We start from the raw sequence: 18,605 nt of genomic DNA on the forward strand, positions 1-18,605 counted from the left end.
ACCTGTCCCAGAAAGGGAAAATAAGAGGGTCATGGGGCAGGAGGACCAGGGAGGGCTGAAATAAGGAGGTGGAGGGCTGGCATACCATACAGCTTTGCAAACTTGTAATAGGAAGTGAGGCACTGACTAAGCGCTGCCACTGACCCAGGACACCACAGTGTCACAAGAATTTTTCTTAAGGGTAAGTCCTCTGGCTGATAAAGAATAGCAGAGCACTAAAGGCAATTGAAGAAAACACAATCTGTCTCAGAGACACTGTTGATGAGGATGGCAGGGGCAGACTTCCAGCATCACGTAAGGGTCAGGGCGACAACAGTGGGAATTAACCATCCCCTGTTAATCAAGCTGCCCACCTCTGTGCCAAGAACTCCTGCTTCAAGAACACAGGAAATACTCTGAAAACTGGCAGCTTTCTGGGCTCAAATCCTCAGATGTATCTGAGAAATATGCCAGGCTACTCATTTAGAAACGGCTCCACAACCTGAACAAACGGCACTGTCGTTCCATTCATCATTAGTGTGATAAGGAGCTTCAAATAAAAATAAATGGCCCAACATTAAAATTCTCTTCCCATCACCATGCCACCCCCAGCTTATCTTAATTACATTAGAGATAATGGAAAACATCCAATTTGTGGGCTAATCAGGGATGATCAGCCACCCATCTGCCCTCTTCCAGTCTATTCCCTTTAGACCCACATCTGAACCACCAGATCAGGTGCAAAGAAGAATGTCAACCAGAGGAGCTAATGAGAGAGAATCAACAGAGCTACTCAAAAGAGCTAAGAACTAAGAGAAAAGGAGGACAGTGAGGGTCTGAGACAAGGTGAGAGACAGGAATAGCAGGGATAAGGAAAGACAAACCACAGAAAATGACAAAGCAGTGGAGAAACTATTATAAATTAAATCCGGGGACTTCCCTGGTGGCACAGTGGTAAAGACTCTGTGCTCCCAATTCAGGGGGTCCCGGTTCGATCCCTGGTCAGGGAACTAGATCCCACAGGCATGCTGCAACTAAGAGTTTGCATACCACAACTAAGACCCAGTGCAACCAAAAAAAAAAAAAAAAATTGTCATTGTCAAGACAGGCAGACCTCAGATATATTAAAAAAAAAAATTAAATCCGAATCTTTCAAGTTATGTGGGGAACTATATCTCTTTGAACATAGTTAAGAAAGGAAGGCAGGGAAAGAACTGGGCAACTGAATTAAGAACAGGTGGGGAGCACTCGAACCCCATTTTCATAAAGGGAAGAGGGCAACCTGCTTTCACTTCACACCCACTTATTATTGAGCTGTTGCTGGCGTTTAGAAACTCTACATATGTTCTGATAATGTTGTTCTGTTTTTGCTAGGATGCACCAAATGGGAAAAGATAGTACACATTTGTGGTTTTGTAGCTTGTTTTCTTGGCATTTCAGCAGGATATTGGCAAGTTATTCAAACGTGAAATTACCACCAATAATGCCAAAAAGCTGCTCACCTTTTTGTTTGAAAATGATTCTTGTTCAGCAGCAGCCTCTGGTGTCCAGACAGGTGAAAGGTTCCCCACCAGGGCCAGCTCCCAACACCGGAACATCTCCCTCACAAACACATATGCACACATTTTGCACTGTGGTATGTCACTTAAATGTTTTGGCTGGCTGCACATTTAGCCTCAATATGGCAAAACGTTCAGAGACTGCCAATTTCAGAAACACATTCCGCAGGGTAAATGGATTAATAAGGCTCGGTGGCATTCGACAATCCTAATTTAATTTCATCAGTCCTTTACAGCAGGAGAATCAATGTTGGTGAGTAACTCACTCCAAGTGTGAACCAAAAAAAACCTTAAAAAAATATTTTCAGATCTGGATCAAGTGAATTTCTCTATTTCTAGGAATAAGTACTATTGCCAAAAATATAATTAATTAAATTTTAGGGAATTTTACTCTGATAATTAAACATATCAGTCATTTAAATAATGTCTCTGAAACATATTCTTATAAATTAGAGCTGGCAAGCCCCCCTGAGGCCCTATCTCACTCATATCAGCCCTACTTAGACAATTCCACCTGTATGGAATATTTTAATAAAGCACACTGAGAAGCAGCATTTTTTTTTTTTTACTTTCTTATTTTTTGAACCACTTAAATAATACACAAATACATTTCACTTGATCTAAGGCTTACATAAGTAAACAGCAAAACAGAGATTCCCTTCACCCCTACTCCCTTGCAGAGACAGCTACTGCTTCCAGACTAATGTGAACCCTCTAGCCTCCTTCCTGGGAAAAGCTGCATTTTTAGAACCAACTCCACATGACCACTAACCTTCCTCCTCCCTCCCTCCCCAAAAGACCCCCGGGGCCTGAAAATCTTACTCCATAATGGAATGTATTCTAAAGGTTTTGATCTTTTAGTCCTTGTCAAACAAATGGAGATAACTCACGTTAGTAAAGTAAATGATCTTTGACTATCTTGAGGGAATGCTTGCTGTGAAATATTGCTGCACATATAATGGCTGTTCTGGCTGACTTATTTACTATCCTCTCAAATATCAAGATGTTTTTTGTTTGTTTGTTTCAAAGAGCTTGGAGAAATTGTTAATTTAAAAGGTGGTGTAGAAAGTCAAATTGTGTGATAAAAGGAAAAGAAATTGAGGAAAATTATCAATATCATAATTGCTTTTCTGAACTGCTGATTCAGTAGAAACCAAAATACCATTTATACTGTAACAATGAAACCAAAGAATTGTCTGGCCCTTCCATTTTATGATTAACTTAATAATTAACTGACCAGCCCAGTGTTTCAGATGCAGTCACTAAATACACGTAGAGTTACGAGCATGGTATTTTCCTCAAAAATGGTTCCTGTAGAACTCCCTCTGGTGAACTATCAAGAGAGCTGGGCCTGGAACACAGAATCCAGTTTCTAGAACCTCCACGCCCCAGTATACACTGCTGCTCTCACAACAGTATACATATACATTTGGGTTCATTTCTTACCCTCTTCCGGGACTCTTCGATGGCAGACAGCAGGGCATTGTCCTTTTCATTCTTTAGGAAGCCCTAGGAAGGAGGAGAGAAATGACACAATTTAGGTTAAAATTAACAAAATTAACCTTCAAATAATCAAAAACACACTGTAGGAAAAAGAAGAAAACACCCGTAAGGATAACTGCTACCCTGCCTACCTTCACCCTCACAAAACTCTCTCAAGTTGAATATGGCCCATGTTATAGATACACCTTTGGCTATGCAGCCAGTCACAGTGCCTGTAACTGTTCCTCAGTCTATATTTCTCTGTTGTTTTCAGTTAATTCTTCAATTTCTTACTAACACTGAGGAAGGCATCAGCCATCCCTTTGTTTGGGTGTTTTTCACTTGTTTGTCAATGGCTGGGATACCTGAAAAATCATTTATTTATGCTTTTCTTCTGGGGTTGTGCTACGTGCACTCCCTATTTCAGGCCTGATGACACCTGCTGCTTATTTAATACAGGTGGGGTGAAGAGGAACTGGCCCACAAGGCTGGTTTAATACACACAGGGTTAAATGTCTGCAAAATGCAACTTCATGATAACACAACAGACCTAGTTTTACATCATGGTCCCCCATTTACTACTTGCATGGGTGACGATTTTAGACAAGTCACCCAGATTCTCTAAACCTTAGTTTATTCATATGTAAAATGAATATTAAATGAGACAATGTAATCAAGTGCTTGGCCCAAGGCTCAATACATGTAGCTCTAGCATTAGTATTGATTAGATCTAGATCTGTTGGCGACATTAAAGAAAGATGCCCAGGGTGACTTCCTAGTTGCTATTCATTGTCCTCATTGCTCAACCTGAGATCCTGGGGAGGAGGACAAGGGACAGATGCAGACAGAGTGGGCTTCCATGCTGATGCCTTGCCATTCACACAGGGGTGAAGCTTTCTCCCCACAGCCTGGGATGTGGGGGCCAAGTAGGAAAGGAAGATGATCCATTAACTAATAAGTAGAGATCAAACTCTTGGTTGTAATACAAAAGATTCTGAGTCACCCTATACATTAGATCCACCTACACTATGGAATGCAAGGTACCTGCGTGTCAAGCACACTATGGGTGTATTTATACATGTCCCAAATCATCTGTTTTTTCAGAATCATGTTTTTGCTCTTTTTCTTTTAGGAACTCTTTGGGGGAATATAATACAAAGTAGAATTAAGCTAAAGTTTTTTTTTTGTTTGTTTTCTTTGGGTTTTTTTTGCGGTACGCAGGCCTCTCACTGTTGTGGCCTCTCCCGTTGTGGAGCACAGGCTCCGGACACGCAGGCTCAGCCGCCATGGCTCACGGGCCCAGCCGCTCCGCAGCATGTGGGATCCTCCTGGACCGGGGCACGAACCCGTGTCCCCTGCATCGGCAGGCGGACTCTCAACCACTGCGCCACCAGGGAAGCCCCTAAGCTAAAGTTTTTAAAGTGACATGCTAAATTGTAAAACATCTGACAGTTTTCTTGAAAGCTTACTTTCATGGTTAATTGATTAATTTATGGATCACTTATTTATATTTCAACAATTGTAACATTTTAGTGTATTTTGTTCAAACAGTCGCAGATATAAGTCTGTGATTCTTAAAACAAAACAAAACAAAACAAAACAAAACAGGGGTAGGGGGCTGGATAAGAGTGGGGACATATATTTAAATAAAATATTACTAATCTTCACAGGATTCTCCACATCCGTTGTTACATCCCAACCTGGGCAGTGCACTGGAATGGACAGAGACAATGGCCAGCAGCTCGGGGAACAGTTCCCTCATCGGCTCCTCCAGGGCAGTCCCTGAGGCAGCTCTCAGGCAGCTCTGAGGACACGACTCAGAGGCTGCTCCAAACACCTCTACTGATATTCGGTGGTGGGGACGCGGGGGTGGAGGGAAGCATCGGCCACTTGCTTCTAAAATAATGGCCTCAATAAACCAGAGCACATAAAGCTAGGACCCCACGTAATCCAATCAGAAGGGGGCAGCTTCTCACCACGTGCCTGTTTCTGGCCATTGCAAGGGAGCCAGACAAGAAATCATGGGAAGGATTTTAATGGACCTTGTTCATACCCTTCTCAGCAAATGATTACATCAAGTCAACAAATCTTTATTATGATTTCCCTTTTTCTGAGCGGGTCTTCAGTGGCTAAAGCTAAAGGCAGTTTACAGTGTCACAGTTTATAAACAAAGCTATAGAACTTTTATCTTCGACTGCTGTTCCTGAACAAAGGGCATAGATTGTGCTTTGTTGCACCCTTTCATGGCTGCTGCTGATGGCCAGAGTGGTGGTAATAACCACTGCCTGACAAGGCCTGGTCTCATTTTTTTCTTTTCGGCTGGGGTGGCAAGGAGTGTGCCAAGTGCCCCACCCCCTCTCTGGGCTTCTCTGCTCGTCCCAGTGACCAGCCCATCCCATTCTTTTACCTGCATCCGTGTCTGCGTATAACCCATATACACATAAACACAATTCAAACACAAATGCAAAGCAATAATCAGACACATTTGTTTAAAAGCAACATAATATTCTGTAAGAAACACAATTTCGAAATTTCTAAGAAATGAAATTTCAAGTAGTGGTTAAGAAAGAAAAAGAAGAAAAAAAGGCACTGCTTTGGGGGGCAGATTACTCTCTTCTTTATAAACCTACCTTCCAAAAATCTCACTTAATAAATTAAATGAAGCATTTGTGCATGAGAATCAAATTACAGACATCACCTACATATGAACAAAGATCATGAGCCACTATGCACCTCTACAACTGGGCTTTCTCTATAGCACAAACCAAGCCCACAAAATATATAGATTTTGAATTTTAATTTTTCATCCTTTGTTCCTTCTTTCATCATTTATTCCTTATGTAACCTATGTAAAATAGTCCCCTCCTATCATATTTTGTTTTTAAAAACAACGTATTAGTGACCTATCTTTTGAAAAGAATCTTAAATAATATACAGTCAGGATAGTGCTGGGATCCGTGTGCCATCTAGTGGCAGTTAGTTTCTTGTAAAGAATATATACCTTAAGGAAGAACAACAAATTAAAGAACTAATAAGTTGGGCAAGAAAATACCTGCCTCAGCCCAAGTTTCCCATGGATCTCTTCTACTTCCCTTTTCCATGTGTGTGTTTCCTTTCCTTCCAGCTCCTCCTGTGAGGCACCTCTCAGCCCCCTCATCTCAGAGATATATTTTTATAGTTTATCAGAAAATGGGTTTTCTACAGCGGTGAGCTGGGGTGTGAACAGTGTACTAGGAGGTGCCCTCACTCATTGGGTGGGGCTCCCTGCCACACTGAAGACTCTTGGTCAAAGCAAAGGCCCAACAGCTCACTTCCTACTTGGAGATGCCAGCCATCTAACTGACCCTCAGAGACACTCATCATTAATACCTCCTCTTTTTGCCAATAAGTGCTCCCACCCAGCCCTTCTACTGCTGGCCCACTCAATAAAGAACATTCCATAAACATCTGCAGGCCTGCTAAGTAAGATAACTACCCCTGACTTACCATCTGTATACCGCTCCTCTCTGCCAGAGTCCTGGAAACAGACCCTCTTCTAACTGACTCCTTGAATGGGTTTTGGTTTCAAGCTCTCTGTAACATATAATAGCTCCCATTCGAGAAGCAATTAAGGGCCAGACATTGCTCCAAGCAATTCAAAGACATTATTGCTAATCTTTTAACAATATGAAAGAGTAGACATGATCACTCCATTCTCCTCCCTCCCCCGCCAATCCCACTTTACAGGTAAGAAACAGATTTCAGCATTCAACTAACATGACAAGAGTTTCTGACCAGGAAGAGGCAGAGGCAGAATTCAGCTCTAACTCTCAAAAGACCAACTGTTTCTGAAATACTTAGGGAATAGTAAACTTCTAAATTTAGAAAATAAACATAAATTTCCTTTTATCTCTAAAAGGATGGGAGTCCAGGAGGGGAGCAAAATATCCTTAAATTTGTTTTCTTCATCAGTTATTAGTTCCCCTTTAGTTATTAGTTTATGATGAAGTTGAAGGCTCAGAGAATACTAATTCTTATATCAGTACTAGTACGAGCTAACACTTATATGGATATGGTGATTACCTTGTGCTAAGTGTGTTACACACATTTGGTTCATTGGCTTGCTTTTAACCCAATGCTAAACTGTCTCTCAATAGGACTTAACTGGATGATCCTTTAAAGTATGTTCTTAAAGGGCTGTGTGAGATGGTTTCCAGAGCTTCTATCAACCCTAAAACACTGTGGTTTCATATTAAGACCACCTGGTTCGTAAGTAGCCAAGTTCAGACTTAGAATACAAATTTTCTGACCCCTTTTCTACCTTTTTCCACTCTACCGTGCAAGTCAAGATGAGCCAGACAGCTATTTTACGCTTGCATATTTATTCCTTTCCTCCCCTACTTCACATAGGTGAGGAATGAAACAAGTTTGGGGCATTCCTTTAGAATGGTGTTTTTCAAAATGTGTGCCAGAACCCATAATTGGATTATGAAATCAACCAGCATTTTTTAAATGAAATAAAATGTAATACAGATATGTGGTATGGGTAAATACTGTTTTGTGAAACTTTCTTTCAATTATATATACTTATTTGTATGTATGAAGTGGGTCATGGTGTTAAATGTATTTCTTACTATGGATCACAGACAAAAAGGCTGGAGAAATCACTGTTCTAGCCTGCCAACTCTATAGTGTTCCAAAATATTATTATTATTTATTGCTGTGGAACAATAAACACTGTACTCCTGCACAAGCAATATCTCCAGCCACATGTTCCATCTTTAACAGAGGAAGTGGGCTGCCTTGCAATGTATGCAGTCTGAGAATAACCCAGAATGTAACTGCAAGGTAAGCCAAGTCTCCTATCAAAACTGTAGTCACATCTCAGGGACCTGGCAGCCAAACTGGCTTTTAAATGGCTCGGGTTTAGAAAGACAAGTATGAAAAACTGCCTTATTTTAATCACCATGAAGACTCTGGGTTTCAGAATATAAATGACTGTAGAAAAAGTGAGTGGGCAAAGGATGTTTGTTTTTGTCAAATGGCCAAATTCTCTTCACTTATTTGCCTTCCAAAAGTGAAAGCTGTAAGAAAGAAGGGTCTCTGTGAGAAAAATTTTAGTCCCCACTTTAGCTAGGAAAGTATGATGGCAAAAAGAGCCTGCATTGATTCTTTCACAGTTCTTTGCTTTCCACCAACAAACAAGTGATTTATTGAACAGTTACGTAAACAGTTTGAATTGAAGCATACAGACTTCCCAACCATTAAAAAATAAAACAAAAAAGATAAAATAATTAGTCTAAGTTGTCCCCACAAAACAAAAGCCATATTTTACATGGCCCTCAAAACACAAAAGACCGTTCTAGGTCTCTTCCCCTTCAACAGACCAACTGGCAATCCACCCTGTCAAAATTTAAAGTGAGGCAGCCATAGCAGGCCTGACTTTCTATCAGAAGGTATCTGACATGAGACAAAAACACATGGTGAGTGCTATAAAAAATCTTGTCTCTTCTCTCATTTAATACATAAAATATATACAAATTTATAGGCAGTCAATAACCAACATTCCAAATCCAAATAATATTAACACAAGTAAGCAGTGACCGTAGTTAATGGTCACTGTGGTTTGAAAAAACATTGCCAAGACACAAGCAGGAACTAGGAGGGCAATGAAAAAGGAAAGAAAAATAAGCAGGGCAAAAAATAAACTTAAAAAACAGAATAATCAAGAGGGTCTGTTCCAAGATGAAACAAGAATTCCAATAAGCATTACAAGTATTCCTTAGAACTTTAGATAGTGAAATGGAGAAGTGTCCGCTTTCTGTCAAGACAGGAATATGAGCTGTAGCCATTATTTTGCTCGAGCTCATTCTGAATAAAATACCACTCCCTTAACCTCTCTCAAACCTTCTTCCCAATTTCTGAACGAATGACCTCTTCTGAAGTCTTCTCTTGGGTAAAATTTTTACAAAGGTAAAACTACTACTAAAGGAGAAAGTGAGGAAGGACAAAGCAAGATACTGTTTTCAGATGAGCACAACAGAAATCCTGCCAGCACTCGAGCTGCTGGGCTTATCAGATGGTGTGGACATGCTTTTCATTAGCTCCCTTTGTGGTGCCTACAGAGAACCCTCAAGGAATTTTTCAGGTGCAAAGAGATATTCTTTACTGAAAGCCCAAAAGATGAACAGAGAAATTTAAAATTTGGGGCATTTTCAAAATTTGGGGAACATTCAAATGGTTTTATAGCATGCCTGGTTATTTTATTAGATCAATATTTAATGCATTAAAATAAGAGTATATAAAATGTCAGCTTAAAAGGCCCAAGAGAGACTGAATCTCCCTTTGTAAGAAATACAGACTAAATAGCAAATCCAAGCTTTATTCTCCAACTCAGATATTCAGAATAAGTTCTACTGCTTGTTTTCTACCAAAATTTTAATATTTTAAATTGTTTGTTCACAGATTGCATTAAATAAAATATTTTTTCAGACTGCATTAAATTTAAAAATATATATCTCTTTAAAATTTAATTTTTTTATATATATATACACACATATATATATATATATGTGTATATATATATATATCTCTTCAAAAAATACCCCTGCAGAAAGCAGTGCTAAGCTGGTAGATCTGACATTGTCAATTGTAATACATTTTTAATGCTGTTGTATGATTTCTCACTGTGCATTTATGCAAAAGCCTAGCCACCCTCATTCAGCAGGTGGCAGCAGACCCTGCAAGAGTGGCTGTGGAGTTTGTCCCATCATTTGCCAGTTCAGCAGACCCATTGGCCTACAGGCAGCTCTGGAGTCACAGGTGGCAGACCTTGGTGCTGTGTGAACACCAGGCCATCTGTCACTGTTAGGCTGCAGGGTCCCATTTCATACATGGTTTCTGCTACTGGCCTAAACAAAGGGTCACACAATTACATGATGGATTTGGGCCCATTAAGGCAAAGCAAATCACTTGCTCCCATATAATCCAAATTGGTTTACAAGATGGTCTACAAATTCTCACAGGCTGAAGAGAACTCAACGTGTGCAAAGAGATTCTAAACCCAAGAATACAGAGCTCTGAGCAGTGCTTCCTCCTGGGCCCACCTAGGACCTTACCGGCAGCATTCCGACTCAAGTGTACTGGCTTGCCTGATCTCCTGCAGCCATGCCAACACAACTGTGACACAATTCCATCTCCCCTGTGCCTTCTGGAAAAGCCACAAGCCTTTGAGAGAGCCACTCATGTAAGTCCGTCTAATAGCCTTTGTGGATCCCTACCTATTATCCTCTCCATCCCACAAAAGAACAAAAAGAAGGGGGGGGGGGAGTGGAGAGGGAGAGAGAAGAGGAAGGGGAGTTGGGAGAGGAAAAGGAGCAAGGACCTCAGGCCTACAGCTTCAAGAATTAGCCTTCCCATCTTAGGAGAGGGAGAAGGGGTGATGGGGGAGGAGGGAAGATGGAGGAGGGGGAAGAGGAGGAAGGGGAGGAAGAGAAGGGGAGGTGGGGGAGGAAAGAAAGGGGAAGGGAAGGAGGAGGAGGGGGAGGAGGAAATAACTATCATATAACAAACACCCAAACTTCCAAGATTTTCATCACTGGGTAAAGAAAGAATATAAGAAGTAGGACTCACTATGACCCAGAAGGAGAAGGTCAGCTTTGAGAATGGGGACATGTCATTTCTGTAGGGCACTGGTGAGGGGTGCAAGGATGTGCAGCACACCTCCCCTGCCAACACAATGTAGGCATATAACTACTAGATGCCTCTTCCTACTCCTACACCAAGGCATCAAACTGGGGCTGCTTAGCACATCTGGTTGCTGCACTTGGAGAATAAGGCCAAGGTTAAGGTCTGCAATCCTGTGAGGGCCATTTAAGTCTCTTGTACTGCAAAGCCAGTTCTGTCTCTTTTAGAGGGCCCAGGGCATCCCTGCTATCTATCTCTGGCCATCAAGGAAAGGAAAGCATCTGTCCAGCTCAGTTATTGGGAGACTCTATGGAGAGGGGGAGCAAGTAGTAAGGGCATAATATAAATGAGTAAAATAAAAAATGATGGCCATTTAGTCAACTAGGGAGGGAAAATGCTTTTCAGCAGAAATGCCCCCTCCTCTCAAATCCAGCAGAGCCCTTCAATAACCTTTCAGGGTTGTGTAAGCAACTTTTCCCTGCTGGTCACAAGAGGTCTGGGGAGGATGTAACTTGCTCAGCACTGATACCTCACCACTTCCAGAAAACTAGCCAGAGCCTGCACCCTAGTGATGCAGCAGGATGTGCCATGCTGCAGTCGCTGGACCTCTGCTGGCCATCCTCTCTCTCCACTCCTGGGAAGGGGGGGCAGAGGAGCAAGAAAACTAGAAACCAAGAGAGGGAGGGAGAGAGGGAGGGAGAGCAGCCAGCCAACTGCTCTCAGAATGCTGAGGTGGCCCCACAGGAGAAAGCAAGGACAGCAACTCTGAGCATTTTATCTCCTCTCCCTGCCCCCCAAACCCGTACCCCTGCCCCACCCTGCCCCAAACTAGCATACTTGCTAGAGCCACCCTTTGAGGACACAAGAACAGGGAGGATTCTGAAGAGAAAACTTTTCAATCTAGCTTTGCAAATGGAATAAACAGTGTGCCAAAGTATGTGTGGCTTCAAAAATCAGCTGAAGAACCCTGTCCTTACCCAAAGGTATGAACAGATCTAAAAAATATTAATCCCATAGCCACTCTTAGGTGATGGAAAGATAAGGAGGATACATTAAGGGATGATAAATGTTTTAATATGTCTTTGGGGAACTGATTTCCATCTTGGAGATGAATTAGTCCACGTTCAAAGAACTTTGAGTACTAAAACCACACTGCAATATAAAATGGGAATGCATCAATCACGGCCCTTATCATGGCCAAAGCCCCCTCCCACTGCCCCCAAAAACCACTCTAAAAGAACTTATTAAAAGAACCCCATGTTATTTAAAAAAATATATAGGTTGCCTGCTTTGTCAGATCTAGTGTCTTTTCCCTTTGGAAACAGGAGACAAAAGCAAGATTTGGGGGCCATGAGAAAGACAGACAGCAGAGTGTGTGTCTCTGAGGCACTCAGGTGGGAGCTGAGTGGTTTTTGCCAGGCTGGTTTCCACAGCACTCAGATTAAGCCTGAGTTCTACTTAGCAAGCATAAGGAACGCCGTTAGTCAAGACAATGTTTGGGAACCACGTGTCATATTAATTCCCTGCTGGTACACGGTGTCAGTCATTTACACTGCAGTCGAAAATCACAGCTCCTCCCGCTATGCAGCACTGTTTATGCTGATGGGATTGGAGCACTGATCATCATGGCTGTCACAGAAAACGGAGCTTTGGTTTTGCTGCAGTTTCTTCTTATTCAGAAATTGTTTTTCAAAAATTCATTTGTCTGGAGACCACTAAAACAACAGACTTTCTCTTTTATAACTTCCCGTTGCCTTAAATGGAATGTCATGGTACCCCTTTGCTAACAGTACTTGGGATTTCACACTCTCTTAATTAAGTTTGGAAGCGTTTTGACTTTGCCTTGTCAGAGCTGAGGGAATACTGCAGGATGCACTACCACTGTCACCACGGGTACAGAAAACATAAAACACTGCTTAGCTAAAATGGCAAATACAAGCAACAGGAAAGGAGAGGGCAAGACCACTTTTCAAACACAAATTGCCCCAAACTTACAGGGAGCTAAAACCTTTCACCCAGCTCATGCACACTCGGAGGAGAAGGGGCAACCCTGCACTGTGGGACCGAGAGATAAAGGAGTGATCTGCTGGGAGGACATGTCAGAATGCCTGTGCCCATCCCGGAAGACAAGCACTTCGCCCTTCATGTGGAGCAACACAGTGAACCTAAAAAGCTTGACTTGCAGGATATATCTTGTTTTAATTGTTTGGTTATAAATGCATATCATCTACAAAAAGGACCAGGAGGACTCCAAGCACAGCTCGATAAGCCATTTCCGGTAAGACTGCGAAGGAACATCTATCTCTGTGAGTAGGTTGCTAAAGCAAAGACAGACTTTGCTGTAAGCTCAATCCATTAGATCCATCACCAACCAGTAAGCCCACAAAGAGAAAGAGTCAAATGCAAGCAGAGGCACAGCACAGATTACGAGTCTGATGGCCTAGATTTAGGCAAAATTGACTGCTTTCCAGATGTATGACCTTGAGAAAGCTGTTTAATGACAGTAAACCTTGCTTTACTTGACTGTAAGATGAGCTGACTGCACTACATAAACTCTAAGGCCAGCTCCAGAAATTCCAACTCCATGAGAAGTGGGAACAGGTAAGAAATTAGCATTGTCATGACTATATAGTTCACTTCTGAAATAATCCATACCTTAAAACCACACAAGAAATACAATAAACTTTGTTTTTGAAGGCAGCCAACATATATTTAATATTTAAAATAACCAAAGCCCACAGAGAGCTAGAACAAAAATCAGAATCAAAGACAAAGTATTTTTATAGGAATGCTAGTTTCATCTTGCCATAAAGCAGAAGCATACTGTCCTGTTTTCTGAAAATTCATCCTATATTGAAAGTACATTTTCACAATTAAAAAAAGAAGACAGCACAAAGCAAGGAAATTCAGAAGTATTAATAGAAAATAGCTATTTAAAATTTTATTTTATCCATATTTTTCACCAAGTTCTTGAAAGCAACAATCAGAAGCTATCTAGATATAAGTGCTAATTAAGTCTTTAGTTCAGGAAAACCTCAAAATTTCTATCTTCTAACAGAATAAAAAGTAATTGTAAATTGGCAGGCAGTGCTGCTAGAGGTATCTTCAAATTTGATTGAAGGAAAATGACCCGTGCGGTCCACCTCTTATCACAGTGTTCCTGGTGACGCCATTTTACTCCTTCCTCACTGCCATCTTAGTGCCACGAACGTCTCCTAGCGGGCTGGCCAACAGGCTTGCTTATCTACATTTTGGCACTGCCAGAGCATTCAAAGGTTTGGTATGAATATATTTTTTGCAGCAAAAAGAACCAACCTCTGACTCTTTACTACCAGCCAGGCTAAAATTTCAGATTGAAGAGGTTTAGGAATCCCCTACAAGTACCAGAAAGGAGAGCCTCTTCCGAGTAGCCAAACTTGAGTAGACCATGATGGGGGCAAAGAAAATGGGAAGCAACTGGGTCTCTGCTATGTCCTCAGAGTACCTGGTACACAGCTTACAGAAAGCCAGAGAAAGAAAATAAGACCAGAATCTTCAACCAAGTTTTACTTTAAAAATTTCAAAGGAAGCCTCTGTGATACCCTTTATGTCATCCAACCAAACATTTATGCAAGCAAAGATGCAGTTAAAATGGAGTTCTAATTTGCTGCCCTAAAAGTCTTATTTCAAAGTGCAAGCCTTGTAAAAAACCAAAGGAAAAGAATCCCTTTGCATTCCATTATATAGTAAACAATTAATATATTAAATGTCCTTCTCAGGATTAACAAAATTATATGGAGATCTAGGCTCTTATGCTACAAGCGTAAGATTAATGCAAGATTTACGGAATCTTTGTGGGATTCTAAACAGAGCTTAGGAAAACTGAGCCTTCTTATTTCAATGAAAAGACTGATGTGAAAATCCTCCTCTCCCCTAGTTTCAAAGACATCTCCTAATTAGAGAAAACAGCATTCAGTGAGCAGGATGAACAACAGCTAGTGCAACAAGACTTGGAAGAACAGCTGGCTTTATCAATTTGATATCAAGTTAAAAGGTATCTAGTTCTGTGAAGATTCAACTCCTGAAACAGCTACTAGAGCATTTTGAGCAAATTCTTCATGGTACAGTTTACTGTAAAATACACTTACTATAAATTCCTCAGGGTTAAGTGCCTTTAAAAAGATAAACACACAAATCAAAGTTAAAATCCACTTGTTTCCTCTTAGTAACAGCATAAAGGAACAAAGGAATAAGCTGAGTCAAATCCAATTAATTTTAAGAATCAAGATTTTCTAAGCTTACAATCACAAACAAGAGTTTTCCACAAGTAGCTTTGAAGTCACAACTATTAATTAAACAGAAGGCACTAAAAATTATCCCCATTAATGAGAGTGAAAGCCCTCAATCTACTGATCTTTTAAGATAAAATCTTCTTTTGTTAAAACATTTTTCTTATATATTTTAATCAGCTATTATAGATCATTAACATGGAAGCATTTTCTTAAAAAAAAACAAAAACAATAAAATCCAGCAATTTTCTTCATAAATGGAAAATAAACTATAAAAGACAGTGAAAAGAAGCCTGGACTCTCTTAAATATACCATATTTAGATTTCTTTTTTCTCTCAAGTGTCATTTTCATCTTTGACTACTGATAAATTCATACCTCTCATTAACTTAAATTACCAATGAATATTTAATTAAAAGCATGTATTAAAACCACTCACAAAACCTATATTTCAAGTATATATACATATATATATACACACACACCAATATATATCACACCTGGTTTCTAACACATACATTAAAAAAATACATCTAACAATCTCTGTATTATACCTTTAATATTTGCAGCGTTCATTTTAAAGTCTATTTTGCCCATTCAACCAAAGACAAATTTTCAACCTCCCACCACTTTATGAGTATGAGAAATACTTACTGTAGACAAAAGGATTCCATTTTCTTTCTGGGAATGCTCTCCACCCTCCTACAGAACTCTTTTATGCAGTGTGCAATTTCATTTTCTGAGTTTTACAGTAACAAAGCTCTCGTGCCACAGAATCTAATGTAAATGAAATGGCCCTGCAGCTGCCTTCAGAACCCAGCTCACCTCAACCATGATACAGCTAATTGTTAAAAATGGTGGCTGAGACATTTTCCATACATTAAATTAAGGAGCTCTGATGAAGGCACTGGCATCCTCCCACTTCAGACAAAGGAAAATAATTTGCGACTGTACCAAGGCACGGATAACTGAGTCATCTCCCATACAGGGTCAGTGTTAGAGGTTTCCTCCATCTTTACAAAATGCAAACCACAGCTCATTGTCTCATCCCAGAAATCAATTCTCTGTAATGCTGCACTGGGTCAGAGTTTTAAAGGAATCTTAGTCATGGGTAAATCCAGACCTCCAACGCCGAGACAAGTGAAATTCTCACAGTTCCTCTCCCTTCCCTGGGCAGCTCTCTTCTATTCCCCACTTGACAGCTCCTCAAGTCTTCCTATTGTTAAGAGTACAGAAAGTCCCACACCTCTGAAGGGAGCTAAATCTCTCAACTAGGTGAGCAGTTTCCAAGTACACGCTTTGGAAAGAAGTCCAGACCCTACAGGTCCCATGATACAAATACATTCCTTGGGGTAAAAAGCTATATACATCATTGTCTTTTTTTGGGGGGGGGGCTTGTTTTTAAGGGAAGACAACTATCAAGCTGCTTTTTAATGCTGAATTAAAAGTATTTTATCTCTGATATTAATCAAGGTATTAAAAGTGGTATAGGCAACATTTATAATTTTACCACCCTCCAGATAATGCTTACGTGACTTGGGAAGTTTTTCATTTCACTTACACAAATCACATTCTCTGCACCAAAAACTGGAAGTATACTTAAAGCATTCATATCATACTCTTTTGAGGATGAATTTAGGATAGGAAAAGTAACTATCTTAATTCAAATCACCTACATTTGATAATACTTAAGAATCCACATTTTAAAGCCTTGTGCTAAAGCATTTCTTGTGAAATAATTCCAGATATATCAAATAGTAATTTTTCCCTATAACAAAATATAAATGACTGAATTCCTTGGTAAAGCATCTACGCACACACACACACTCACCTACAATCCCAAAGAAGGATCTAATTTTAGCAAAGAAAAATTCTATTTTAATATTTTACCTCTTGTAAGAATTCTGCACTTCGTATGCATCTTTTCAAAAAAAATCCTAAAGAAAGACCACACTACTTACTACTTAAAGATGAAGCCTGCAAAAATCCTAAATAACCAACTATTTAAATCTTTAAGCAAATGCTTCCCTGCCCCACCCAACAGATTTTTTTTTTTTAAGAAAAATGTAGAATGACAGGGCACAAATCTGAATAATTATCAGAAGAATCAAGTACTTTTTCTACTGAATGAGTTAAATGCTTCTGAATTCATCTCAAAATTTTAGGCAAACCGAGACTTTGTCTTTCAGAGGTACTGCAACTACATGCTATCAATGTATTTACTAGGGCGCAATAATCTTAATTTCTTTACGAAACATAGGCAATCCTACCTGCAGCTCTCAAATTTAAGGAGTTACAGACCGGTCGACGCTGTTGGTCACGCAGCTCTTCCATACCTTCTGTGTGGGATGAGCTCTGTTGGAACCAGAGCTCAAGTTTTTCCCACTTCGAACAGCCAGAATTGACAGCGGGGAGGAGGGGAGAGGAGAGAGAGGAAAGAGAGAAAGAAGAGAGAGAAAGAAGAAAAAGGAAAAGAGAACACCCTGCAAATGCTGATATGACTGAAGCACTAAAGAGTCTAATTAGACAATGAGATTGCAGGGTCCCCTTAAAAAGGGTGCACACAGCCCCTGGGTGCAGCATCATTATTTGTGCTGCTCCACACAAATTCAGAGAAGTCAGCCATCAGTTTGAAAGCACAAACTGATGGGAGTAACAGTTTATAGGTTACAGAAGGGTATTTTATTGTTAACGGACTGTACCAAGTTAAGATTTAAGAGGGGGAGAGACAACATGTAGGCAAGGAATGCTATGATACTTTTTTTTTTGACCCAAGCCACTGCAATTACTCTGATGTGAATTTTTGATGACTTCCGACATCTTGCATGGTTAATAATCGCTTCAGCTGTCATGTTTGGTTAATGTGGAAAATGCATTTGCTGCATTGTGATGCAGTGCTGTGGCCACAGATTTTAACACCAGTTGTGAAGCTGGTCCCTTAACTGAGCAGCAGGAATTTGCACATGCCATGATGCTAAAATAAATGGTGGTTAAAAGATTTTATACAGCAGCAGGCAGATTCTGCCATTTTAGCCTACAGAATTTGTAGATCCAACATCCACAAGCATCTCAGATCACTGTACCCTCATCAAGTGCACTGTCCTTCAAACAGAACAGTAAATTCACCATCTTATATGTTTGGCCTCTCAGTAGTTAAAATATTTCGATACTGTTTAAATAACTATTCAGATTAATTACAGCTTTGAACAGAACCGAGGTTATTTGCATTTCAGGAATATACAGCCAATGAAACTGTCAGTGACACAGGAAAATGCAGACCTTTTATTAACATATGCTCAGCTCAACTGTCACTTCTCTGTATAACATTTAGGGAAAAATATATGATGTGTAAATAATGAATATTCCCATACTACCGTAATGGTTTTTTAAAATGTTCCTCAGAAAGGATTTTTTTCCCTCCGTGTTTTAATGTATAACCTGAAAATTAAAGACTACATCAAAATACTAACGTGTTTTTTATTGTCACTAAAAGAAATTCAATGCAGCAAACAACTGTGCAATTACAGGAAAGCTTGTGCAAAAGCAGAGATGAAACTGCACTGAGAACCAGGCACCAGATGATTAAAGTCAGGCCAGTAAGGTAGTGGACGGTCATTATGGTGCAGATTGCAAAAGAAAAATCGAGAAAAAGA

At 40.2% G+C, this 18,605-nt stretch overlaps 1 protein-coding gene across 8 annotated transcripts in view; it reads right to left on the reverse strand.

Annotated features, from left to right (window-relative positions):
- NUP93 (nucleoporin 93) overlaps window positions 1-18,605 on the reverse strand; it is a 122,659-nt gene that overhangs the window by 36,007 nt on the left and 68,047 nt on the right. For 7 of the 8 annotated variants that reach the window (XM_049703794.1, XM_049703793.1, XM_049703796.1 and 4 more), the window contains one exon: window positions 2,985-3,047. In XM_049703794.1, the coding sequence (XP_049559751.1) occupies window positions 2,985-3,047 (63 nt within the window). Of the gene's footprint in view, window positions 1-2,984; window positions 3,048-15,606; window positions 15,632-18,605 lie in introns of those variants that run through there. The other variant, XM_004264911.4, reaches the window with a different exon arrangement.

The sequence above is a fragment of the Orcinus orca genome, chromosome 20, assembly GCF_937001465.1.
Source record: "Orcinus orca chromosome 20, mOrcOrc1.1, whole genome shotgun sequence".
Lineage (NCBI taxonomy): Eukaryota > Metazoa > Chordata > Mammalia > Artiodactyla > Delphinidae > Orcinus > Orcinus orca.